At 39.7% G+C, this 27,824-nt stretch overlaps 1 protein-coding gene across 12 annotated transcripts in view; it reads left to right on the plus strand.

Moving 5' to 3' along the window:
• Positions 1-27,824, plus strand: part of OSBPL3 (oxysterol binding protein like 3) — a 197,628-nt gene that overhangs the window by 121,646 nt on the left and 48,158 nt on the right. For 5 of the 12 annotated variants that reach the window (XM_063726044.1, XM_063726047.1, XM_063726045.1 and 2 more), the window contains exons 7-13: positions 529-652; positions 2,385-2,488; positions 4,208-4,364; positions 13,296-13,426; positions 16,756-16,863; positions 23,438-23,572; positions 25,079-25,172. In XM_063726044.1, the coding sequence (XP_063582114.1) occupies positions 529-652; positions 2,385-2,488; positions 4,208-4,364; positions 13,296-13,426; positions 16,756-16,863; positions 23,438-23,572; positions 25,079-25,172 (853 nt within the window). Of the gene's footprint in view, positions 1-528; positions 653-2,384; positions 2,489-2,691; positions 2,785-4,207; positions 4,365-13,295; positions 13,427-16,755; positions 16,864-23,437; positions 23,573-25,078; positions 25,173-27,824 lie in introns of all 12 variants that reach the window. The other 7 variants (XM_009242942.4, XM_024250117.3, XM_024250114.3 and 4 more) reach the window with 3 other exon arrangements.

A 27,824-nucleotide genomic window follows, 5' to 3' on the forward strand; every position in this document is an offset into this window, starting at 1 on the left:
GGGGACAAGCAGGGTAGGCGTGGGCTGGTATTTAATTAGTCTGTTTGTCCACTGAGTCAGAACCAAGACCAGATGAGCATCTATTAGTTGGGGGCGGTGGGGGGGGGGGGGGGCGGGCGGCAGACAGTGACTGAAGAATAAGGAGGAATTTAGTATCTCTGAATGAACTAGCTTTGTCCTGACTGGTTTGAGTTTGGTTTCCTTTTCTGGTTGTAAACTACAGTAGGTATGCATATAGCTATGCAGGATTGCAAAATATTTCCAAACATTTATATTATTATTTTGGTGTTATTAATATTTGATAAAAGAAGAAAATAAGGTCCACCATTCAAGGCATGCCATATCATAGCATAGTATGGCCAAGCCGGGGTGATAGCCAGAGGTCTTAGTACTTTGCTAGAAGCTTCTTCCTCATTATAGGCAGATGGTATCCATTAGTGACTAGCCCACTCTGTTATCCTTTATCTTAACGTGTCCCCGATGGGCTCTGTTTCCATTTACAATGTGCTTTTGTCATCTGTGGAACAGCGTAGCAGTATATCAAAGCAGAATTTATTTCAAACTGGAAGCAATGTATCATTTTCTGGCGGTGGTGAGACACGAGTTCCATTATGGTTACAGTCTTCAGAGGACATGGAAAAATGCTCCAAAGGTAGAGTGACTTGAAACGTCTGCTTTCTGTTATAGCTATTAGATCATACTGGTTTGATGTTTACACTTCACGTGCATTTGTGTCCTTCCCCTTTGCTTGTCCACATTCCGTTCCATATTTTGCTTGTAAAGGTTGCACCCATCATCAACAAAAGACACTCTCCTTGCAGATCTTTGCATCTTCACCTGGCTGTACATGCAGACAGGTTTCTTCTTCTGTTCCTTCAGTATTTATGCCTGATACGGATGCCTGATTTCCACATGGGCCTGTAAGTCAGTCTCCAAGGACAGAGTCTGACACACATCCAAGATTGAGAATCATTGTGCTAGAGGTGAAGGGGGGTGATCAGATTGAGATCTTCACGATGTAGGTGTTCTCTACCCTGACTGCACATTAGAATCACCCAGAGGGCTTTTAAAATGCAGTAATACCCATTCCCAGTCCTCTGTCTCAAATAATCTCTTTAAATTGGTCTGAGGTAGGGCCCTGATATCACAAATTTTCCGAAGTTCCCCAAGTGATTTTGATAAGGCACTGCCATAAGGAAGCTCAGCATTCTCAACCTTAATTAGCTAAGACTGACTTAGGAAACTAAAAACCCAAAAGATCCACAGCGGGATTGGGAGTGCTCTGATTGAATTGTCTGGGGGTGGGATTTAGGCATATATAATTTAAAAGATTTCTCCAACTGATTTAAAACTAGCCATGATTGAGAACCACTATTAGAGAAAGATACCAGGTGGCAGCCTTGAAAATTGCATTATCTGTTGTTGAATACAGGTAGTATCACCCTTGGGACCATGTAGGCTTTGCCCCTCTAATAAATATCACTCATGAGCTTTACTGAGTGACAGTTTGTCAAAGCAGTCCCTGAAGCCTTGTCTCTGGAGCAGCAGCGTCCACCCGGGAACTTATCAGAAATGCGCATTGTCAGGCTCAACCCAGATGTATGGAATAAAAAACTAGGGGTGGAGCCCAATGAGCTGTGGTTTAACAAGGTCTCCAGGTGGTTCTGATGATATCAAAGTGTGAGAGCCTCTAGCCTAAGGCATCTGGGCCTGTATTCTTCAGCAGAAACATCCATCAGCATTCAGCGAACAGCAAATATGGACTATCTTTTGAGTTAGCGACTGGGATCTGGTTGGAGAGTCCTCTTATGTCCTCTCAGGTCCATGTGCAAGAGGCTCATTATGGTCCTCAGGCAGGTCCATGATTGACAGAGCTTTCCTTAGAGACCAGTACAACTTTCATTTTAGTTTTATTAATGTGCATTGGGTCCTGACAAGTGGATGGTGTCAGGATATTACTACAGGATTTAAGTTGATGATGATGATGATGGTTGATTTATTTAGTTCTTACTCTGTGCCAAACACTCTTCTAAGAACTGTGCAGTATCAACTCATTTAAGTCTCACAACTCTCTTGTCATGTAGATGTATAATTATCCCCATCTTTCTGATGAGGAAGCGGAGGCATGCAGTTTTGCAATTTTCTTAATAGTTACGGTTCATTAAGTGGATTCAAACTGAGGCAGCCTGGTTCTCAAGATTCATGCCCTTAACTACTAGAGTCTACAGCCTTTCCTGTAAAAAAGGAAGTAAAATTTCCAACGCTTACAGATGAAAAAAAAAATCAACTACAGATAAATAAGGAAAAGTAGCTGGCATGGGGACAGCACAGTGATCCCTCTTGCTAGTGGAGCATTGTGAGCACTGTCCTCTTTTCCCCCACAGACCTGGCGCACTGTCATGCCTACCTGGTAGAAATGAGCCAGCTCCTGCAAAGCATGGACGTCCTGCATCGGACATACTCGGCACCAGCTATCAATGCCATCCAGGTGAGCCCGACTCCTCTTCTGTTGACATTCTGGCCCTCTTCTGCTTTGCTTTCTCCTCCCAGCCTTTCACTAACAGTGGGATGCTGTGGTCAGTTACTTCAGCCAAAGTCAAGGGGATGGAGGTGGTCACCTTGCTATGCATTTATCCTTGTCGGTTTGGTGGACTTTACTGTCTGTGCTCTCTTTCCTGTTTTGAAACAAAGGGTGGATCTTTTGAAAGTCCCAAAAAGGAAAAAAGATCGCACAGGAGGTGGCGGTCCAGAGCTATTGGCAAAGATGCTAAAGGAACGCTGCAGGTAACCATTGCTTCCCCTGACAGACTGGTTTCTTCATTGGCCCTGCTCTGCATGCCATGTGCCAGGAGCTGCCTTGACTCAGCTAGGAGAATAGATGAGTGAATATTCTGTAGTTGTTCTTTCCAGTGTCCTCTGCAGCGAGATGAATTGAATCACTTAGATTATCTGGGTGCTAGGATAAGCACATAATGGATCATGGGCAAGGGAGAGAATATTTTCTAAGGGAAAAAGGGTGTGAGGTCACAGGAATGCTGCCATTTCTGGGGCTTTTGGTTTCCCCATCTTCACTGTTGAGCCTGCCTGTGCTCTTCCCTGCTTGTGTTTGTGCCTTGTTTTGTGGCTGTGGTTGCTGTGTGCTCTGACCTGTGTCTTCCGCTGATGCTCCATGGATTTGTCATCCCTCTAAGCCCACAGGCCTGATTCTCTGGGCACAGGACATGGTGTAGATTCTCCTTGGCTTCTTACCTCCAAACTCCCAATCCCTTATCCAGGATTCACTGTGTCATGCTAGGAGCTTTCCCAATGCACAGCTAAGCCACAGGCCAAGATTTGCAGCTTAACTGTTGCATATTAATTGCAACATTTTTAGAATCAACATAAATCTCAAGCTTTTGGTTAGGTCACCTGATACACTCATGTACACTCTTTGGTTCAAAGTAGTTTATGGACTGAAGATAAGCACTTTGGAAGTAAAGAATGTTCCATGTACAAATGAAGGTCATTTGTTTTGTAGAAGCCCTAGGTGCAAAGAAAAGCATTTTAAACCTATCCATTACTAACCGCCTGGATACATGGATGATTATTGCCAGGAGGAAAGAATTGAGTATAAATGAGAAAGCCTGGCAGCTTTAGCTGTCATTTTCAACCTATAGCTTTAATGCTTCTATCATTTCCAAAAGAATATGTGATTTCTCACCCATTTTTAGCTCACAAGAAGCAAGTTTCTGTGGAAAGTGTTGTCTTGAGTTCTCATTTTTTAAAATAAGTTATCACTCAGTAGAAAGACCTACCTCGGCTGGGCGTGGTGGCTCACGCCTGTAATCCCAGCACTTTGGGAGGCCGAGGCAGACGGATCATGAAGTCAGGAGATCGAGACCATCCTGGCTAACACGGTGAAACCCCGTCTCTACTAAAAATACAAAAAATTAGCCGGGTGTGGTGGCGGGCGCCTGTAGTCCCAGCTACTTGGGAGGCTGAGGCAGGAGAATGCTGTGAACTCGGGAGGTGGAGCTTGCAGTGAGCGGAGATTGTGCCATTGCACTCCAGCCTGGGTGGCAGAGCGAGACTCCATCCCAAAAAAAAAAAAAAAAAAAAGACCTACCTATAAAATGTTTTGTATTACTATGTTTCAATCTTAGAATCAAGTAAATATTCTAAGCAACCTGCATCTGAAAAGAAATATCTCCCTTTGTTGTTACTTCAGGTCCCGAAACCTTTTTCTGGCCCAGTAAGACTACACTCCTCCAATCCTAATTTGTCAACACTAGATTTTGGAGAAGAGAAAAATTATTCTGATGGCTCTGAAACCTCATCAGAGTTTTCTAAAATGCAAGAAGATCTGTGTCATATTGCCCATAAAGGTAAATGAGTTTTTTTTCTTCCTAATGTGTTTGATGAAAATGTTAAGTGCATGTCTGAATGTGAGATGTCCTTAGAGAGAGTATCTTAATTGGTTCATTTTCTGCTCTGTTAAGATTTAGGGAAACCTAATTTTTATTTTATTTCCCTGGTAGTGGAGAATGTATTGGCAAGAACTTTCTTTTTAACGTTGTTGGGGAGACAATGAGAGAGAGTTAGTACTTTAAAAGCTGAGCAATTCATGTGATGCTGATGGGACTGTAAATTGGTAATTTTCTGGAGGGCAATATGATATTATTTTCTCACTATTTTTAAAATCTGCCTATCTAGCAATTCCACTTTGAAGAATTCATTGTAGGAATTAACTTAGAATTTATCCAAACAAAGTATCCATTTTGCATTGTCACATCAAAAATTAGAAATAGGTATTCAACATCATTAGCCATTAGGAAAATGCAAATTAAAGCCATGATGAGATTTCACTACACACCTATTAGAAGAGCCAAAGTTAAAAGAAAATATAGTATCAAATGCTGGTGAAAATGCATATAAATTTAATCTATCATACATTGCTTGTAGCTATGTAAAATGGTGTAGCTACTCTGGAAAACAGTTTGGCAGTGTTGTATAAAACTAAACATGCATTTACCATGCAACCCAACACTCATTTCTGAGCATTTGTTCCAGATAAATGAAAATTTATGTCCACACACAAATCTATACCCATGTTCAAAGCAAGTTTATTTGTATTGGCCAAAGACTGGAAACAAACTCAAGTGGTTTTCAACAGATGAATGGTTAAACAAACTGTGGTACATCCATACAATGGAATACTACTCAGCAATACCAAGGAACAAACTATTGATATACATAGCAACTTGGATGGATCTCAGGGACATTATGCTGAGAAAAAATAACCAATCTCAAAACATTACATAGTATAGGTGTATTACTCCATTTTCATGCTGCTGATAAAGACGTACCTGAAACTGGGTAATTTATAAAGACAAAGGTTTAATGGACTCACAGTTCCAAGTGGCTGGGGAGGCCTCACAATCATGGCAGATGACAAAAAGCATGTCTTACATGGTGACAGGCAAGAGAGAATTTAGGCTAAGGGAAACCCCTTACAAAACCATCAGATCTCGTGAGACTTATTTACTACCACAAGAACAGTATTTGGGAAGCCACCCCCATGATTCAATTATCTTTCACTGAGTCCCTCCCATAACACATGGGAATTATGGGAGCTACAATTCAAGATAAGATTTGGGTGGGGACACAGCCAAACCATATCCGTAGGGTTCCACTTACATAAATGTTTTGAAATGATATAATTATGGAGATGGAGTAAGTAAAAGGGAGTGTGATTATAAAGGGGTAGCACAAGGGATCTTGTAGTGATGAAAAATTCTGTATCCTGATTGTGGTGCTGGTTACAGGAATGTGGACATGTGATAAAGTTGCATTTACTTATACCCACACACATATAAACAGATCAGTGAATGTAAATCTGGTGAAATCTGAATAAAATCTGTAGTTTATACTAATGTCAACTCCCACGTTTTTATATTGTACCATAGATGTGTAAGATGTAACTACTGGGAGAAACTGGGTATAGGGTATGTGGGACTTTACTATTTTGCAACTACCTGTAAGTCAATAATGATTTCAAAATAAAAGATTAAAAAAATAGCAATAATCTAAATGCCAAACAATAGGGGATTGAATTTTTTCAAAAACGTAGTATAATAGAATACTCACTAATAATAATAATGATAGCTACTTAACATCGAGCACATAACTGTCATGTCAGGTATTTGCTAATTACTTTACATGCATTATTTTAATTCTAGCTGCAGCCTGTGAAGTAGGTATCATTGTGATCTCTATTGCATAAAAAAGAAACTTGAGACTTAGATAAAATAACAGCTTCCTGAGGGTCACATGGTTACAAAGCAGCCAGCATGAGACTTGAATTCTCACCTGTTTGACCCCAGAGTCCATAATCCTTACGTGGTATTTCTCTGCTCTTACAGATAGAGTGGCCAGCGTTATTTTTTATAGACATAGAAAGATGTCCTCAGCATAAAATGTAAAGTAAAAATGTAAGGTTACAAAACAATATATAGATATGATCCTATTTTGGGCATATATAGGTATACTCAAAAGTGTGGAAGGATATATACAAACATTTTAGTGATGGAGGCTGGAGTTATAAGTGCTTATTTATCTTTCTGCTTAACTTTTTTTTCAATTTTCATATATTATTTCTTAAAGAGAAAATGGATTTAAAGTTTTTCAGTGGGAGGGCAGTGTGTAAGGTGGGAAGAGAGAAGATATTCCCTCTATTGCCTTCCTTTCCTACTTCATATTTTTCTTTCGTACGTTACTGATTCCTTCAGCTCTCTCTTCCCTTACCCTCTAAATTTAAAACATGTTGGATATGAGGTGGGTTATAAGGAAACCATTTTGTCCTTTATACAGATTGCTACCTGGAATGCTTGTCCTAATTACCATTAGACTGTTTTCAGTGTTTTGTTGTGCTATTGTACAGTCCATCCATGAAATGGCAAGAGTTACCTGGCCCACCCTTAAAGGATCGTCAAAGAATTTGAAGAATTAAAATAATCAGTTGCAATTAGGGCATCTTAAGTTTTGTGGGAGGAAATTCCTATAAAACATTGTTACTTTTTAATAATACGAACTTCTAAAAAATGAGAAGATAACGCCTCCTACACAGAGGAAATGTCCTGAGTTTCGCCTACATTGAAGAAGCTGCCTCCTCAGCATGACAAAGGTTGCCATATTGAGTGGCTTCATTGATCCAGTCCTCCTGCAGAGGCCTCCACCTTGTTGAAAGTCTGTAATGGGCCCCAGCCAGCAGTTCTGTCTTTCCCACTTTGTGAAAACCTGCTGGCTGCAGAGCTGCCACATACCTAGACTGGGCCAAGGTTTGTCCTAGAGAAAGGTCCAATGCACTTATTCAACAGTTGCCTGAGCCCTGTGGGCTTACAGACAACAAATTCCACAGGGAGCCTAACAAGCTGTTTCATTCCTGTGGTTTTACAGTACACTTGCAGAGATGGAAAGATCTTCCTTTTCCTGGTTCAGGGAGTCTCTTACACAGATTGTAATTTGGGGGCCTCAGAGAGTAAAGACAGCTCTCAGGTTTGTATGAAGTCCTGTGCCTTCTCACTTCCATACATTCAAACTCGAAGCATCTTGACCTTTCTTCCTGTGTAAACCTCGTTTTGTTGCTGACAGTATCTATTGTACTTTCTCGACTGCATCACTATTCTGTTGACTACAATTCCAAAGCAGCTGAACTAAAGGCAAGAATTCCAGTGATGTAACGTAGTGTCTCTGACCTTCAACTTGTTAAATGCATCTGAATTCTCCTGTTTTTGTAGATCAAATGGTAGGAAACCAAAATGCACCCATCCTAGTTTTAAAAGTCCTTATTCTATATTATAGACTGTGAGTTTGAGTTTTATGGCATATTGTTGAACCAGTAGTTGGCTTATGTTTCTGGCTTTGTGTGGATGTTCACACACATATAAGCAGAGAATGAAATGTACTGAAACCTAAAAGTCTTAAGTAATTTTTGTTGCATATATTAGCTTTTACATTTCTCAAAATATGTTTTATGGAACACTTTACCCATAAAGTACTTCTAAAAATGAAACAAAAACTTCATGATTAAAATTGTTTGGAAAACACTGCTGACTATGGTCTCCTTTGGATTTACATAAGAACAGTAAATAGCAAAGGCCCTGAGAAGTCCTGCAGCAAAAAACAACAAAAAAATCTGTTGGCTTTGTTTAACTCAGTGACTTTCAATATTATTTGGGAATCTTCCCCCTATTCCCAACAGCTATTAACATCCTGGAATTTAAGTTTCTGAGAAACATACTTTAAGAAACATTGTAAATAATAAGCCTTTTTGGAGCTCCCTCTATACTGGCTAAGTAGGCCACCTCTGTTACTGACTAGCTGTGGAAATTTGACTTCATTTATTAACCTCTCTGGCCCTTGATAGCCTGTTAAATGTCGTATAGTAGTTGTCCTGACTCTTTTGGTTCTCAAATTCTGTAGTTATTTTCTTTGATTATTTTACACTGAGTAGAAAGAGTCCATACTATTGCTTATTGTTACAAGAAGGTTTTCTGAGAGAGTGTTCTGTTAGCAGAAACAGAAATGACCAAACTTGGTGAGCAGATTTAGGATGGCAAAGCAAGGAACAAGACAGGACTAGGGTCAGGTGTTCCAAGTGGAAGCGGATATCTGTGTTCTTTGACTTGGAAGGGAAGCAAATGATGTTTTAGGGACACTTTTCCTACAAGTGAAGGACATCCTTATTCACAAATGTGAAAGCTAAATAGAACAAAATCAAAACTGTATTTACCTATTTTTTTCTTTCTGGATTCTTTCCCTATGTTGAGTAGTAAGTATTGAGTGGTCATTTTCTGAACCATTTTCAGCTTCTGGAAGCACTGAATAAAAAGCCAAGTGAATGATACCTCTTTCATAGATTAAAAAGCTAAAAGAGATTTATGACTCAACAAAAAGCCAAGTCATTTGTTGTTCATAAATTAGAATTCAGCATAAATGTGCCGAGCAATTAGATTCATAAGTAGGACCATTTAGTTACCTACCATTGCAAGTTACCTAATGTATCTAAATCAATTTGGATGGAAATGGGTTAAAAAGAATTTTAAAATCATGGGCATCCTGTGAGGTTTGAAACTGCTGCAGATTGCAGAAGATCAGAATGTCCCAGATATATTAGGAATGTTAACATTTTAAAGAAAATTCACCTAAAATTTGGTTTCCAATTAAAAAGGGGGAAAAATGAGTCTCACTGTTTGTTAGGTGTTCTGTGATAGTAGGTTTCTCATTGCTTAAAGCACTCCTCAGATGTGCCCATTATCTACATGTACAGATGTAGAAACATATTTTGGACAAATCCTGAATATAGTTGTCCAAAATATAAATGGCAGCTGCAACTAAGTGTTAGAGGTAGAATTTAACTTCAGGCTGGCCTTATTAGAGAATTTCTTTCTCCTGTACCACATTGCTTTCTAGAGTGGTGCCCATGGCATTCATAACTACTTTCTCCAAGATCTTATTCTTTCCTGATGCTGAGAAACTGCTAAGGAAGGAGCATGTTAAGAAGTAGAGCTCAGATAAATTGAGATACATTGATAGTGAGAGTATTGACTCTCACTATCCAAACATTCCATCTATTATAGTCTCACTGTACTAACTCAATAAAAGAACAGCATGGAAGCCTTAGAAACAGAAAGGTAGTGACCACCAAGAGTCACTTGTACGACGCTTATGATGTTCCATTCTGTAGATGCAACTTATGACTTCTTACAGTCAAAAACTCAACCTGTGCCCACCTCTCGTAGTCCAGGAAGGGTATCTGAGAAATGGCTAATGACAGTTTGGGAAAGAGATGAATAAACACAGATGCCACAGTTGCCTTCCGATATTTGAATACCCAATGAAAGAGGAAATACCTCCTGTTTGACAGTGAAGAGACACTGAGGCAAATGTCTTAGCAGCAAGAAGGACATTCTAAGTCCCAGAGCAGAATGTACCATTTTAGGAGATAGCAAGTGCTCTGACAAGCGTGGGCCAACAGACCATTTGGCGGGGAAGCTGGAGATGTGAAGACTTGGTCGTGTTGTGGGGTGGGTGGCTTTGGTAATCTCTGAGCATCTAAGATTTTCTGTGTGGCTTTATTTATTGTCAGGTAACCATAGATGTGATGCGCTCATTTGAATCTTCTATTTTTTAAAGCTGTTTATTTGTCTCTAGTAAGCTTAGATTCAAGTTAGAAATAAGAAAGCACTCCTATCACAGAGAGTGTTCCTGATTTTCAGGATCCTGTGTCTTAAACAATTAATATAAATGTGGTCTCTCATGAGCAACCTCTGATCGTTGTCCTGTGTGTGGTGGATGATTAGGTGGCTGTGAATGACTATTTTAATGTCCTGAGTGGGCCTTAATAGTCATTTAAGAAATTTAGTACACAGGGATCTAGTCTTCCAAACCCTTTTTTCAGATGATTTAGGAAGCATTTTATTCCTTACAATAAAATATAATGACTATATGAGTTTCTTTCTGCTTATCTTACACCTACTGCAATCTTGTCAGCTGTACATTTTGAACCAAATATTGTATATTCTGCCAGTTTTTAAAATTTATATAGGACTCTTCTCATTTGGTGGAAAGCCTTGTTTTTCTGTGGGTCACCTGGAAGCCAGAGGAATTGATTTGGAAAAGTGGCAGCCAGCTGAGTGCCACATTTATTTTATTTGGAGCAATAAACAGGACAGTGAGAGGTAGCTCCCCGGGGGACCCACTGAGATGGCCGTGGGCATCCTGTGTGTATGGCAGGTAGGGGAGGGGCATAGCGCATATCTAATAGGACATAGGATGCAGTCCGTAACTGTGTGGCTTGCTGCTCTCCTCCCAAGGCTGTTCTCCTACGGCTCCATAGATTCTGGCCAACCCCTCATTCCTAGAATTTCTACCCTGTGTGCAGTTATTTACAAGCGTTGTCCTGGCAAAAGAGTAATGCATCATCTAGAGCTGCTGCCAACATTTCAAGAGACTGCAGTCACCATCACTTTCATCCTCGTGTGTCTCCTTCATCGGTATCACTATGATTATTGCAGTAACATTTGTTATTTATTACATACCACGCATTGTGTTATGTGCTTTACCTGCATTCTCACTCTCGTTCATCCTCATGACAACCATTTAAAGTAAAAGTTATTATTATCCCCATTTACAAATGTGGAAACTGGGGTTCAGGCACATCATTTACTCATCCAAGGTCATGGAGTTAATAGGTGATGGAGTAGGGAAGAATCCAGGGCTGATGGTGGAGCCCCAGCTGTTGGTTACTCTGTTGTCCTGCCCATTATTTTGCTCAATGAAATTGTTTAAAGCAAAGAGCTAAGTGTGTTTCATAGGCGTTGTTAGAAAATTTTAGTTCCATTTGACCCCCATCTTCTGTTGGCAGAGGCAGCACCATTGTGTGTGTGTGTGTGTACAAATTGTTGTGACTTTTTTAAGATGTTTCAGGTCTATCACTAAATGCCACAACCTCAGACAAGTTCAGCAACAACATATAGAGAGGTTTAGTTGCCCTCCTTGCTATTAAATGAAGTAAGTCAATAATGCCTATTTAGTTTCTGTGTTACTAAATAGGCCACTCTTGAATAACAATACCTCTAAAAATGCAGCCTTGTGGAATTCAGTAATGTGCTAGGTCATTTGAGAAGACATGTGTCTGAGTCTCTTCCGTCTTCCTGCTCTTCTAAAACAAAATATTATAAAGGAGATTGGAAAGATAATATTCAAATGTGATAGCCACAATCAGTAATTTAGATAACAGCTTCCTCATCCCTAGGAAGTAATTTGTACATGATGTGATCAAAACCTAATGAATAATGATTTGTGTGTGTGTGTGTGTGTGTGTGTGCTGTATGTGTTAATGTTTTTTAAAACTTCAGTGCAGGCATTGGAGGCGATAGTGGCTAAGCCCTCATTGTACCTGAGTGCTCACTAGGGAACAGAGTAGCTGAATGCCAGGGTTAGAGCTGGGGGATTTGGGTCCTGCAGCTGGAAGGGCTAACAAGCAAGAAGGTAGACAGTAAGACCTTGTTTTGAAACAATTACAAACTTACAGAAAAGTTGCAAGAATTATACAGAGAACTTCTGTATACCCTTTACCTAAATACTTCATTTTAAATATTTGCCACATTTATTTTATCACTCTCTACACACACACACTTTCACTTTTCGGAACCATTTGAGAGTAGGATTCATACATCATGTTGTTCTTTATGGCTTTATACTTTAGTATATAAAATAGGAATACTCTGTTATATAACCACAGTATAGTAATCAAATTCAGGAAATACAGCATTGAAACAACTTTTATCTATTCTACCTTCCATATTCAAATGCTGTCCGTTATCCCAAGAATGCATTTAGTACCATGTTGCCCCTTGAGTCAATTTCATTGTCATTCCTCTTTTGCCTCCTTTAATTGGGAACAGTTCCTCAGCCTTTCTTTCTCTTTTATCAAATTGACACTTTTGAATAGTATAGGCCAACTTTTAAAAATAAAATGTTTCTCATTCTGGGGTTGTCTGATGTTTCCTCATGATCAAATTCAGATTACATAGCCCTGGCTGGCATACACCAAAGGAGATGTTGTGTCTTTTTCAGCGTATTTTACCTAGAGGCACACGGTCCACCTGACTCTCACCCATAGTTAATTTTGATCACCTGATTAAGGTGCTGTCTCATTTTTCTGCTGCAGTGTTAACATTTTCCCCTGGAAAACAAATAAGCTTTGTTTTTAACCCTTTCCAGTCTTTAGGGATACAAATGAAACAAAACCCTGATCACTGAGGATCCAGAAGCAAAGTCCAAGTGTCAAAAAATCCTGATGATAAGTCATAAAGTCATGAGACATTATAGTGGATAGGGGCCTTAGAATTGCCAGATGTGTGTGAATGGGAGTTAATTTTAATAGACTTAATTTTTTCTAGCAGTTTTAGGTCCACAGCAAAATTGAACCAAAAGTGCAGAGCTTTTATAAGCCCCCTGCTCTCATGTAGGCACCGTCCCCCCGCCATCAGCATCCCACACTAGAGTACTGCATCTCTCACAGTCGATGAACCTACGTGGACATGTCATCATCCAGAGGCCTTAGTTTACATTAGAGTGTTCTACATGGCAAATGTGTTTTTTAAAAGTCAAGGTAGAATGTACATTTGCTATACTCAAAATATTCAGGGCTGTTACTTTGCTTATTTCTTTTATAAGAGATATGTTTTTTTCTGTATTTTGTTTTTAATTATGCTTCCTTATTCCTTTTTATAATGATTATATCTCTGTAGTTTACTTCACTTTAAGGTCAGCTTTTAATATCATGTCAGCGGAGAGAGAGAAACTGAAGCAGCTGATGGAGCAGGATGCCTCCTCCTCCCCATCTGCTCAGGTCATTGGTCTGAAGAACGCCCTGTCATCCGTAAGTTACATGTCTGCATCCAGGAATGCCTGAGATGTATCCAGGCTCATGAATGTTTTGTAATTTCTATTTCCATGATTGTGTTGAAAATTCAGGAGAAAACCAAATTATCCAAATTATGTTCTAACCTTTCATCAAATTTGCTTATTTGAAACACCGAAACTTACCTATCCAAATCTTAATAGCTAGTATTTTATTAAGTGATACCTTCTTTAAGTTTGGTTTCCTCTGACTGATCTTAATGTTTTTGTTTCTCTAACATTTTTATTGTACGTTTTTGTGTTATGTGTGTGTGTCTTACAGACATTTTTCTGTTAATGCTTACAAAATCTGACAGTTTGGAGGAAATTTTATGGGCATGAGACACCACAAGCTTAGCCTTACTTTCCAAATGACAGGTGGCAGAGTGAAATTTCCAATTCACGCTCTTATCTTCTCTATTGCAAAGCACTGATCCTGTTCACCACTCTTTCAAAGACATGAGAACTATTTTGTTTGATTGGATAGTACAAGACATTTAGCTTCCCTGCCCTGCCCCTCTACTGTGGCTACAAAGAGATGAGTCACATGAAAGTGCCTGTCAAGCAATCACTATACCTTCATAGTAACAGGAAAATCACTGACAGGGTCCCAAATGATTCTCAGCCGTTCTGTCACTCATTCTCTCTCCTTTTTTCATCAGTTTCAATTAATTCCTCAGAATAGTTAGGCTCCATTAAAGTGCCGTGTCCTACCTCTATTTGAATAAAGTTATCTGGTTTGTTTTTTTTTTACCCTGCATCTATCAGGAGGCTAGAGAACTTTTGAAATAGCATACTGATTTGCTTTTACTCTTTTCTTGTACTTTGAAATTCCTACTTTAGAAAGAGAAAGAATGTGTGCACATACGAAATTACCATCTGAAGCAATACTGAATTTTCTATTTCAGGTCAGGTAGGGGAGATAAATTTTAGGATCTTGTAACCAGAAGCCAACACAGGCATTGAGAGAACTAGAAAATATTGATTCATATTTTCTATTCATCGCATTGCTAAGAAAAGTGATGCTCTTGATATAATGTTAGTGATAAATCTTCTGCCAGTAGCACATATAGTTGTTGTAGAATATGTAAGGAATATTCACTCATGGACCATTCCAAGTATGCTATCTTCAAAAGAAATTAAAAATAACATTGGCTTGCTTCATATATAAAGAAGAGTCTTAACGTTGTCTTAAAGTCACAGATAGAATCGCCCCCTTTTTATTGTACAAGACAGCCATACATTGGGTGCCATTTTGGTTAGAGAGAAGCAGAAGCAAAGTGTTTTTGTTTTTTTTTTTCCTAAGTTTCTTATTGTTCTCATTAAGCTAGCTTTTAGTGCATTTACAAAAGGTACCACTGATGGGCTTCCAAGGGCCCTCTCCCCGTGATCTTCTTCTCCCTGCCTCCTCCCACAGAGGTCTGGCCTCATCTTGTCAGTCTGCCTGTTTGGCCACTGAGACCTATTTGGCTGTGGTATCCTAGGCCAAGGCTGTTCTCACCTTCACCAAGGAATTCATTCTCACCCATATTCACGATTTTGGAAACTTCAGATAAAACCGAATGATCCTTTCTTTCCTTTTTGGCTTGGATTCACAATTGGGGTTTAAGACTTGTTTTTTGAAAATAAGATTTTTAGAACCATATCAGAGCTATCAGAATGGATATGTCGGTGCTGTATGCACAGTGTTGCTATGTTTTCTTTTTCTGCCTGTGGCTTACAAAGGAAAGAAAAACTAATAAAATAGCACAATCTTCAGGCTGTACTAAGATTCTAGCCTCCGTACCACTGTCATTGGCCAGAATAAAGTGAGTGCTCCAGAGAGATTGTTATATGTGGTTGTGTGATCTTAGCTCTTGTGCAGTGTTTCTTAAGTGGTCCTCAAGGATTTTCAAATAACCCATATGCTCTGCGGGGACTGAAAAATAAAGCCAGCATCCCTGTTGGAGATCCAGGTAGAGGATTAGGCAGTACCACATCCTTCTATGCTTTCAGCAGGTTGGTCCTGCAGGCCCTGGTGGATGCAAAAGGCTCAGAGTTTCTTAGAAAAGAGTCAGAAAGACAGACACATAGGCTGAATCTGCGTGCGAGCACCTGTGGAGCTGATTGTGTCAGTGTCTGGGAAGACAGTCAGGAAAACTTGTCCCCTTCCACAGACAGACCATTGGAGAACAGTTGGTCATGAAGTACAGAGGAGTATCAGCGTGAAGGAAACAGCTTCCTTTACCTTTCAGCCACTTTCCTCCTAGTTGAAAGGTTGAGATAAGGAATGAGCCCTACCCAGGGAAATATAAAGGAGGCCTGGGGGCATAGTCTCAGATTTGCTTTTCATCTCACATTTACCCATTCCCAGAGCCATGGTCCTTAAGCTCTTATGCAGGTAAGTGAGGCTTACTCATTTCTTTTTTGAAATAAATTGCCTTAGTCCTAAAGAATGAATAGAACAATCAATACCCATATTGGAAAAGAGTAAAATTAATCTTTCATGAAGTCCTACTTCCCAGCACACAGCACTCTTTCTTTCTTTCTTTCTTTTTTTTTGTGAGACAGGGTCTCACTCTGTCACCCAGGACGCAATCTCAGCTCACTGCAACATCTGTCAGCTTCCCAGGTTCAAGCAATTCTCCCACCTCAGCCTCCCAAGTAGCTGGGACTACAGGCGTGTGCCACCATACCCAACTAATTTTTGTATTTTTTGGTAGAGATGGGGTTTCACCATGTTGGCCAGGCTGTTCTTGAACTCCCGACCTCAAGTAATCTGCCCGCCTCCACCTCCCAAAGTGCTGGAATTATAGGTGTGAGCCACCATGCCCGGCCTCCAGCACACTTTCTAAAATCTGGTTCAATGGGTATGATAATTAAGTAACATTGAAATACGTCCATTCATAAGGGGTGGGGCTAGCATATTCTTCAAAGCTGATAGAATCCTGGATTCCTTAGGAAGGGATTTGGCCAAAGAGACTCCAGACAGTTGGGGAGGAGGAGGAGATGCTGTGGAACCACTGGTCTTAACAGAAGCTGACAGTATCCGTGACTTCCCTCTCTGTTGCACTTACCAACCCTCCTTCCATGTCTGGAATGAGAAAAAGAGCATCATTTCCAGAGCCTCCAGGTTTGTCATCTCCCAGGCATCTCAGAACCAGTATCCTCTTGGAGAGTATTCAAGGAAAAAGTCTAGAAAGTGCGCTCTCAGACCACGTCACTAAGAGTTTCATCAAGCTCTTAGAGATCGCTCCTGCAGGGCCCACTGCTGTGCTTTTCTGAAACATCCATTTATTAACAGAGCCCCACTATTTTAACATGTTCCAGGCCCTAGCACAAAACACAGATCTTAAAGAACGCTTACGCAGAATCCATGCCGAGTCTCTGCTCCTCGACTCCCCCGCTGTCGCCAAGTCGGGTGACAATCTGGCAGAGGTGGGTAGGTTTCTCATCTGGTAATGTCTCCCCAGCTGCTGCCCGCTCCCGTGATACCATCTGTCCGGTTGCACGGCCTCCCTGCTTCCCCTCATGGGTGCTATCTACCTCTCTGCCCTCCTCCTGTGGGTGCTGGCCGCAGCTGGGTCATGGACTGGGGTCTTGGGCTCAAACGCTTTCTTGAGCATATGCTACTAATTGCATTTTTAAACTGCTCCCTGCCCCTGAACTCTTCTTTCTTTTGTATTTCTTCACCCTGTTTCGCTGCTAAATGTCACCCCTTTCACTAAGTGGTACTGGAGTGGGAACTATAGAGAGATAAACATTTTCTCTTGTTACTACTGAAGAAACCTACATTTCTCTGACCTGCAGTATCTTGGTTCCCTGCCAGCCTCCTTACCCTCTAACCCTTTCTCTGTGGCTGTTCCCTTCTCCCTTTTCTGTGATTTTCTTTTTCTTTTATAGAATGTGGCTGTGCACTCTGAGGGAAAAAAATACTTCATTACAATTAAAGTGTCTCTTGGTCAGTTAAAAGTATGTTAAAAAAAGTCTTTCCTCAAGATTAGGGATGTTTATCCAAAATAGTCTTTGCATGTTTAAAATGAGAAATTTCAGAAAAGTACAAGTAGGTTACTCAAAAAATAAGTAGGAAAGAGTAATGAAAGTAAAAACTGTTTTTAAGCTATTTTTATATTAAATGCCTGCTTCAGATATGCTAAATTTTTATTAACAAATGAATTAGACTGAGTACACTTAAAATAAAAAATATAAGGCAGGTAATAGACAAGAGGTGTGTGTTTATGTAAGTTTTTAAAAGAAGTTTGTAATGTTTAATCATAATCTCTTTTTCTGTCCTCAAAGAAAACAAACCCCTCACACACCTTCACTCCTTGGGAAGCCATTGTGTGGGATGGTGAGGCGAGTTGAGACTGAAGTCAGTCAGTACATGGACTGTAGGGCTCCGGGCACCAAACCCATTTGGAGACAAGATGGTGCCATGTGTGAACAGGCCCATCTGCTCCCATGAGCCTCACCCTCTGTCTGGCAGAAGCTCGTGGGTCTCTTACTACTTCTGAGGCACATGCTAGTGGTTAAGTATGACATTCTTTTATAGAAGCGCTACCCACAAGAGGTCACTTTTCAGGTATATTAGCCCAGACCTAAACTGTCATCTGCAGCATTGAGCACCTAAACATTACTTATGGCACCTTGACTTTAGGCCTGGGCAGGCCCTCTTTTGAATCTGCACATTTGCTAAAAACAGGACCCAGTCATGGCGAGGATCAGCCATTACTGACCAGCTGCCACGTACTATGGTATTCTCTGGAGTTTGTGCATGTTTTCAGACAGTATTTACCTTTTAAATAGTATTATCACAATTTACTTATTTAACAGGTAGTTAAATACATAACCTTAATTTATGCTTTTATGAATTTATGCTTGGCATGTCTACTTGGAACTATTTGTGTTTTGGAAAGGAAACCAAAGGCACAAGTCTTTTAAAATACATGTTTTTAAACTATATATTTAAAATGCATATTTTAAAACTCATCTTAAAAGTAACATACCTGAAAGCTGAAATTCCGTACACTGTCCTTGAAAGGTAACAATAACATCCTTCAAATGCACACCTTCCAAAACAGCCTTCTTGAGTCTTGAATCAGTGATGCAGTTGTCACCTTATCTATTTCCTCTTTCAGAAATTTTCTGTTTCCCTTATTTTATCCCTTTTATCATGGAGTGACTCAGGCTAACTTTCCCAGCAAAGGTACAGTTATTGTTGCCTTCAGGACATAAGTAGGAAAGTAAATGAAAATGGCCTCCCAGACTGAAAACTTGACTCCAGTTAATTTTTTTTCGGTAACTCCCGGTTACCTCTGATACTCTATTGGAAAATGACAGTCTCCACCAATGGGGTCAGCCCAAGGTGCTCTCCTTTTAGAACTCTCACTTTCTTTGCTCACTTTGTTTCCTTTTCTTTCTTTCTTTCTTCTTTTTTTTTTTTTTTGAGACAGAGTCTCGCTCTGTCGCCCAGGCTGGAGTGCAAGTGGCACCATTTCGGCTCACTGCAAGCTCCGCCTCCCGGGTTCACGCCATTCTCCTGCCTCAGCCTCCCCAGCAGCTGGGGCTACAGGCGCCTGCCACCATGCCCAGCTAATTTTTATATTTTTAGTAGAGACAGGGTTTCACCGTATTAGCCAGGATGGTCTCGATCTCCTGACCTTGTGATCCACCCACCTCGGCCTCCCAAAGTGCTGGGATTAAAGGCATGAGCCACTGCACCTGGCCTTGTTACCTTTTCTTTAGCCACATATATTACCCATCTTTGGTGTTGGGCCTGGCTAATTGAATTCTAAAATGCCCACCTTTTCTAAAATCAGAAATTACCCCCACAGCCTACCAAGTTATCCTGTTTTATATTCCTGTGAAGATTTAATATTATCAAGTTATCAGTTCCTCAGTTATTTTAGATTCCAAATGAAAGGGCAAGTGACTTTGGGAGGTAACACCATACTACATCCAATGTCCATTTAAGAGACTAAAAAAGGCCAAAACTTTTAAAGAAAAGTCTGAAAGAGAAGGGAACTTAATTCTTTTAATTGTCTGTTTGCTATATCGGCATGCATTTGAATACATTACCTCACAAAATCCTAACCATGACTCTATGAAGTAGGTGGTGATAGTTTCATTTGAGAAACGAGAACTGAAGCTCAGAGAGGTTAAATAACTTCCTCTAGACATACAGACAGAGCTGAGATTTAAATTCACATCTAACGAGGCCAAAGCAATCCTTTTCCCAATAGTATACACTGCTATTTAATGAAGAACGGTATGCCAAGCCAGAAAATAAAACACTCGTTCAAGCTCCAGCAGTTAAAATAAGGTAATGATGGGTAAGAATGGGACAGAATAACTCTCTCAAGCATAAATGTTATTTGGTATATAGAAGAAATAAAGATTATGGTTCGAAAAGGCATCAAAAACCAATGGGAAAGGGGTGGTTTATTCAATAAATTAGGTTGGCACAGCTCAAAGAAATTTATTACATTATTATAATTAATTACCATTATTTTGGAGACAGTCTTACTATGTTGCCCAGCCTGACCTTGAACTCTTGGGCTCAAGCCATCCTCCTGCTTTGGCCTCCCAAGTGGCTGGGATTATAGGCACTCACCATCCACCATGCCCTGCTGAAAGCAATTTAAAAAGAAGTTTAAATCTTTTCATTGCATGTTAAATGAATCAAAAGCAAATTCAAGTTAAATATAAAAATTCAAACTGAAAAATGTTAATGTAAATATTTATCAAACTGCTAGAGTAGGGAAGATTTTCTAAATTGGGTTGCAATAGAAAAAAATTGCAAAAGGAATGTTGATTAGATCTGACTATATTTTTTTTTTTAGGAAAAAGTGATGTGTGTCAAAACAATAAGGCAAATAATAGACTGGGAAAAATATTTTCAGTGAAATTGACAGACTGAGATAATGCTAAATCAATAATAATGTTTTTCATATGTAACCAATGAACAAATAATATCAAGTAACTTAAAACTTTAACAAGTAAATGGAAAAAGGCCATAATTCACACACACACACACACACAGAGATAGGTATTGGTTTTCTTTTTTTTTTTTTTTTTTACTTATTTTGCAATATTTGTAAATTCACAGGAAAGTACAAAGAAATGCAGAGGGAGGTCCCATGCACCCTTCATCCAGCCTCTCCCTAGAATAACATCTCTACAAGCTTGTTTTTAAAAAAGGGAAAACTATTCAGCCTAATGAAAATTAAAACAATTAGATTAGCTCAAAAGTTTTCTAAATTATGGTATGCAGTGCCCTTAATATAGAAAAAACAGAGGTTTCCTTATTTGTTGGTGTAATTAGGTAATATATATTTTGCCTTGAAGGTTATTAATAATTCTTCCAAAAATTGATTCTAAGAAATAACACAATACAAGCAAAGACATATTTACAAACAAAGCATTTTCGCAAATCTGTAAATATTCTTAATTTTATTATTACTCTGTGACACTATATAATAAAATATTTATCAATTACAGTTCATTGTCTCATAGAATTTTGAATGGTCTGGGAAAATGTTAACAACATAATGGTTAGTGAATGGAGCAGACAATATGTAGACTGTTTATCCCAGTTTTTCAAAATAAAATTTGTACACAAATATTTTAATATGAAAATGCCAGCAAATTAATAGGGACCACGTCCACTTCCACATTCATATCCACTTCAATGGGACTTGAAGTGATATTTATTTTATTTGCTTTTTTTAAATTTTCTATTTTGAATACATATTTTTATTTTCAGAATACAGTTTAATTTTGAAAAAAACTATCTTGCAATGTTGTTTGGGCGAACTTTATAAAATTACATACATAGAGATATGAAAATAGCATGATTACAATTATTTCACAAGAAATGTGTCAGAATGCTTGTAGTGGTTGTTATAGTGTGAACTATGAATGTTCCTTTCCCTCCCTTTTCTCTGTTTATTTAACTTAGGGGTGTCCAATCTTTTGGCTTCTCTAGGCCACATTGGAAGAAGAATTGTTGTGGGCTACACATAAGATACACTAACACTAATGATAGCTGATGAGCCAGAAAAAAAAAATCACAAAAAAATCTCATAATGTTTTAACAAAGTTTACAAATTTGTGTTGGGCCACATTCAAAGCCATCCTGGGCCATATGTGGCTCCCGGGCTGTCGGTTGGACACACTTGATTTAACTTTTTGTAATGCAAACAATAGATAAGCAACCAGTCATGCATTACATATGTGAAAGGAAATTATTGAATTGAACTGACTGGGTTAATATTTTAGCAAATGAGGTCCTGAGTTGTTTAAGACACCATGCTGTAGACTTGGGGTGCAGCAATGCTGGTGAGTTTACAGTACATACAAGAGGACTCCAGAAAGGGCTAGGGGCTAGGAATATTATTTTCAGTGTCAGTCAGCCAGGAAATCTTTGGACCCATCATTCTAGGAGGAGGAAGATACAGAGAGGGCAGGAGTGACTAGTAATAAATTAATGAGTAGAACAAGTAAATAAATGATGAGCATCTTTTGTGACAGGACAGAAGACACAGGACTACTCTCTTGTTTGAGTGAGTGTTAAAGAAGCTATTCCTTACGATGTTTTCAAACTCAATAGCTTTATGCCTGGCTCTTTTGAGGAGAGAGACCTTTTCCTTGAAGTTAACAGCTGTGATACTTACGGATTCTAAAGTGATCTGTTTGTTAGGGTAGAGAAGAGGCTTGGTTTTCAGAAGGCTACATGGGTATTAAAATGGGTAGGATCGTTAATACCTTGGGCAGATGCCTTATCGATTTCAACAGTTTGTAGATACATATTTGTAAACTGAAGCAAGCAATTTGTAAAGGGACCACTTGCCTTTTATTAATTACAAAAATCTGCTGTGGCCCTCCTGTCATAGCATCCCCTCCCTATGAAACTGAGGGGTATATCCTGAATTCAGACAATTTCTGGGCAAGATATAATCTGCCTTTTCCCCAAATTATTCTGGATGATGTGGAAGCAACTCCTTTGTTAGCCCAATAAAAAATGTGAGTGGTTTTACTACTACCTGTCTACTCTGATTGAAAGAAATCAAATCATCCTGTCCTGAATCTGTTCTTTTTCCTCAAGTGCCACCTCTGTGAAGCCCTCCTCAAACAAAATCTCCCTAATCAGAATCAATCTCTCCACTTTGCCAGCACTTTGTCTATTCCACAGGCCTCGTCTGATGTGTGTTGGATGCATTCTCTCACCACTCATTCAGTCCACAAACCTTGTCTGGTTCATTGTTATATCCTGCCATGGCCAGCTCAGGACTTAAGTCCTCCCCAGAGGGAAAGTCCAGACCCAGTGGAGTGGAGAATGGAGGGTCATGCGAGATAAGAAAACAATGATGTTCTGTTGTGTTATTTGTACAGAGGCTTATAAAGAGGACTGGGGACTTCCTTTCCTTGCAGTCACGGTGGGTGGAAAGAGACAGACAAAGAGAACTTACATCATTCATCCATGAATAGTGAATGACCTGCCACCAGGGTGCTTCTGGACCAAAACACACTGTGTATTTGTCAAGGGACACCTCAAAAGCAGCATATTGTTCCCTCAGAGAGCATAGGGGCAGAAGAAAGCTATGTTGCTCTGAACCAGCCATGCAAGGACGTGCATTCAGTGCAATGCAGAGGAGATTTTAGTATAAAAAGAAACATCCAGCAGTGGTAGCGAATAAGAGGATATGATTCAGAGAGCACTGGAATTTTTCCCCTTATAAATGGAACAAAGAGTGACCTGGACAGTTGTTTTTTGCCTTGTGATTTGTTGCATGTGTGTGAGAAGTGATAGTGCCTGTAAGTGAGGTGCCCATATTGGGGGAGAACTTTGTTTTGCATGAGGCTCGCTTCTCAGTGTTGGAGCTGACCTCTGCTTTGAGTTGCTTATTTGTATAGGCCTGTGACCTTGTGTATTGTACAACTAAATCATTTATTTTCTTTCTCTTGAGAATGTTTCTAAATGTATACATTTTTGGTTTTGTTCTTCAAATAGGAAAACTCCAGAGATGAAAACCGAGCTCTAGTTCATCAGCTTTCTAATGAAAGTAGACTCTCCATCACTGACTCCCTTTCCGAGTTTTTTGATGCTCAGGAAGTTCTGTTATCTCCAAGCTCTTCAGAAAATGAGGTTTGAGCAATGTTTACAGTAAGGTGCCTCAAAAATCTCTCTTGTTGCTTTGCTGATTAATCTGTTCAGTAAATAATCCATAATCAGAAACACTAAACTCAGTTGCCCTTTTTAGTCATTATATTCTGAGAGTTCTCTCATAACTCATACCCAAAAAGTATAAAATGATACTATACGTGAGAAGAAAAAGTAAAAGTAGAGAGCATTGGATATTTTCTCATTTCTGTAACTTGATGTGTTAAATTTGTTATACTTTTTTTTTTTTTTTAAACAGAGCCTCGCTCTGTTGCCCAGGCTGAAGTGCAGTGGTGCAATCTCAGCTCACTGCAACCTCTGCCTCCCAGGTTCAAGTGATTCTCCAGCCTCAGCCTACCAGGTAGCTGGGACTACAGGCACGTGCCACTGCGTCTGGCTAATCTTTATGTTTTTAGTAGAGACCAGGGTTTCACCATGTTGGCCAGGCTGGTCTCAAACTTGTACTCCTGACTTCAGGTGATCTGCCTGCCTCAGCCACCCAAAGTGCTGGGATTACAGGTGTGAGCCACTGTACCTGGCCTCTTTTTTTTTTTTTTTTTGAGGCATAGTCTCACTCTGTTGGCCAGGCTGGAGTGCAGTGGTGTGATCTCTGCTCACTGCAACCTCTGCCTCCCAGGTTCAAGCAATTTTTGTACTTCAGCCTCCCAAGTATCTGGGGATACAGGCGTGTGCCCCATGCCCAGCCAATTTTTGTATTTGTAGTAAAGACAGGCTTCCCCATGTTGGCCAGGCTGACCTCGAACTCCTAGCCTCAAGTGATCCACCCGTCTCAGCCTTTCAAAGTGCTATACTTCTTTTCAAGTACAAGTTAATAATTTTGACTTCTACCTATTTAATAATGTAATATGTCTACTACAGAGAAGGAAATTAGTATCCTGTATATTTTTTAATCATGGAATTTGACCTATATTGATTTATAATATATAATTATTATATTTTTATCATAATATGGTTGTAATATTGGTTTATAGCATTATTTGTTTTAAATTGATACATAAAAATTATCCTTTCCTGAATAACAGCTATTATAGTTAACATTGCTTTGTGTCAGTGTGTACTAATAATGTTACCCCTTAAATACAGACTTAGTCATCTTGTTTATGTATTAATTCCCATAGAAGATACTTTTTACACAAATAGCTCAAAGGCAAATTGTAACTTCTTCTACAAAAACAATAATAAATTCTAAAAATGCAGTCAGAATTAATAAGAATCTTTACAATAACAGTCTTGAGCTTGCTTGCTGTTTTCCTTGTGAGAACTAATTCAGAATGTATAAGAATTTTAAGAACAGGTGTTTGTTGTGAACACCTCCTTGGCAGATTGGTGTATGGACCTTTATGAAAACAGTATCCAAGAGTATTTGTAGTGTGGGACTCAACATGTTTGATCATTTGGAGTAAGGGTTTTATGAAAATCTGGCTCTTGTTTATTCTAACTCTAATGAATGTTATTTCTTCTTTCCCATAGATTTCTGATGATGACTCATATGTCAGTGACATAAGTGATAATCTTTCCTTAGATAATCTCAGTAATGATTTAGATAATGAGAGACAGACCTTGGGTAAGATTTACATTATTTAATCTCTGAAAAGTTTGGATTTTCATACAGTACTAATAAGTTGTATAGTTGACTCTTGAACAGTATGGGAGTTCAGTGTGCTGATACCCCATGCAGATGAAAATCCATGTATAACTTTTGACTCCCCAAAGATGTAACTATTAACATTCGATTAACACATATTTTGTGTTATGTGTATTTGAGGCTGTAATCTTACAATAAAGTAAGCTAGAGGAAAGAAGATTTTATTAAAAAAATCATTAGAACAGAAAACATATTTACAATTCATTAAGGGGGTCATCATAAAGGTCATCATCCTGGTCGTCTTCATGTTGAGTAGGCTGAGGAGGAGGAAGAAGAGAAGGGGTTGGTCTTGCTATCTCAAGGGTAGCAGAGGCAGAAGAAAACCTGCATGCAAGTGGACTGATGCAGTTCAAACCTGTGTTGTTCAAGGGTGAACTGTGTAGAGGACCCGCTACAAGCAAAGAGCTCTAGCAAGTACTTTGTAAGAAAACTAAGACATGGACCCCACCCCCTAGGATTTTATAATCTAGGAGAGGAGACAGCACCCACATGTGAAAGATGTGTTAATTCAAATAAATTTGTCTGCTTGTGCAGATTTTTATTTTTATAAAGTGAGTGTATGCCAATTATAGGAATATAAAAAATGTAACATATCTTTTTTTTTTTTGATATGGAGTCTCGCTCTGTCACCCAGGCTGGAGTACAATGGTGCAATCTTAGCTCACTGCAACCTCTGCCGCCCGGGTTAAAGCGATTCTCCTGTCTTAGCCTCCAGAGTAACTGGAGAATACAGGCACGCACCACCATGCCCAGCTAAGTTTTGTATTTTTCGGTGGAGACTAGGTTTCACCATGTTACCCAGGCTGGTCTCAAACTCCTGACGTCAAGTGATCTACCTGCCTCGGCCTCCCAGAGTGCTGGGATTACAGGCGTGAGCCACCGTGCCTGGCCCAGATATCCCTTTTGCAGTCTAATGTTCTCTCTGAGGACGTGTTAGAATATGGCTTTTTGCCCTGAGATATCAGGGGGTTTTTATAATTTAGGAATGTGATAGGACTTATATAATAAAAGATATGATCCAAGTGGTCATTTAGCTTCAGATTCTTCAAAACAGCACATTTGAAAGTAACAAATGGCTACCTCTTGGATGGACCCATCAGGGTATCCTAAGATGACCCTTTATTACTAGTTGATCCCAAGATGGGAAATGATAGGCAGGAAAGATATTTCATAATGCTGGTTCGAACTGTGGAATATCTGGAGTGTCTGGCTAGCCCCCCAAACAGCTCTGATTTAGGACTTCAGTAAGCAGACTGGCCTGTTTAGGAAGGTGCCCTTAAAAAGAATCTGCCCACCTGAACAGTTCTCTGTATGGGGCCTTGTAGCATCAAACACTTACCAGTCTTGGTACTCAGTTTGCCTTGGAGTCTCTAGGTTTGTCTGCACTATGCATTGGATACTCAAAGCACCACCTATTTTCATATCTACACAAAGGAGAGGGACCATGCCAGGCACCTTTTTGATATTTCAGTGTTCCTCAGCTCGATGTGTATGTGTGAACTGATGAATTGTTATCTGAATGGTTAAGAGCCACCTTTTGGGGGACTGCAGTAATTTTACCGTGCTTTGGAAGAGTATCCTTTCAGTATCACACCTGCTAGAAGGGAGATGCTCATCGTGGTTGGTATTTTGTTTGAAATGTTTCTTGGGAGATGAACCCCTTAGTGGAAAGGTCTAAGAACCGGTGGGTTTGAAGAAGAAGGCCAAAAACACTGGAGCAAGTTTGTGTGCTGCTTATTTTTCTAGAAAAACAAGGAGGCAAGTTGAAAGAGAAATGAAGAAACATCACTCCCTTGGCAAACAGCATGCACACTAAAGTGGTGTTCCCACTGTAGATGAGGAGGATTGACAAATGTGGAAGTCCTCCATTTCTTTGAGTCTATAGAGAGGGAGCCATAGGAAGCACAAAGTTAATGGAGTGTTCAGAGGTCAAAGGTCAAGAGAGGACATGGTTCAGAACCTAAGACCACAGCTGTGCTGTGTTGACACCAGCCAGGGAAAGCTTAGAGGTTAGAGCTGGTTCTGTCGTACTTTACAGCCATGTTGCGAGAATGCTAACTAACATTGCCCTTTTTGTGTATGAAGACAGAGTCTCACTCTGTCGCCCAGGCTGGAGTGCAGTGGTGCGATCTCGGTTTACTGCAACCTCTGTCTCCTAGGTTCAAGCAATTCTCATGCCTCAGCCTCCCGAGTAGCTAGGCTTACAGGCACGCACCATCATGCCCAGCTAATTTTTTGTATTTTAATAGAAACAGGGTTTCACCATGTTGGCCAGGCTGGTCTTGAACTCCTGGCCTCAAGTAATCTGCCCACTTCAGCCTCCGAAATTGCTGGGATTATAGGCATGAGCCACCTTGCCTAGTCTATGTTGCCTTTCTTGAACAAGCACTGGGCAAAACCCAGTTTTCTTCTTTGTCAGTGTTTGAATACTAGAAATGTGTGTCCCCTAGTTCTTTACAGACATTCCCAGGGGTTGGGGGAGATTATATTTCTAAGCATCAATACTCTACTGAAAAGACTGGATACATAAATAACCTTTACATTTCATATCATCATTTTGTCTGTGTTAGG

The sequence above is a fragment of the Pongo abelii genome, chromosome 6, assembly GCF_028885655.2.
Source record: "Pongo abelii isolate AG06213 chromosome 6, NHGRI_mPonAbe1-v2.0_pri, whole genome shotgun sequence".
Taxonomy (NCBI): Eukaryota; Metazoa; Chordata; class Mammalia; order Primates; family Hominidae; genus Pongo; species Pongo abelii.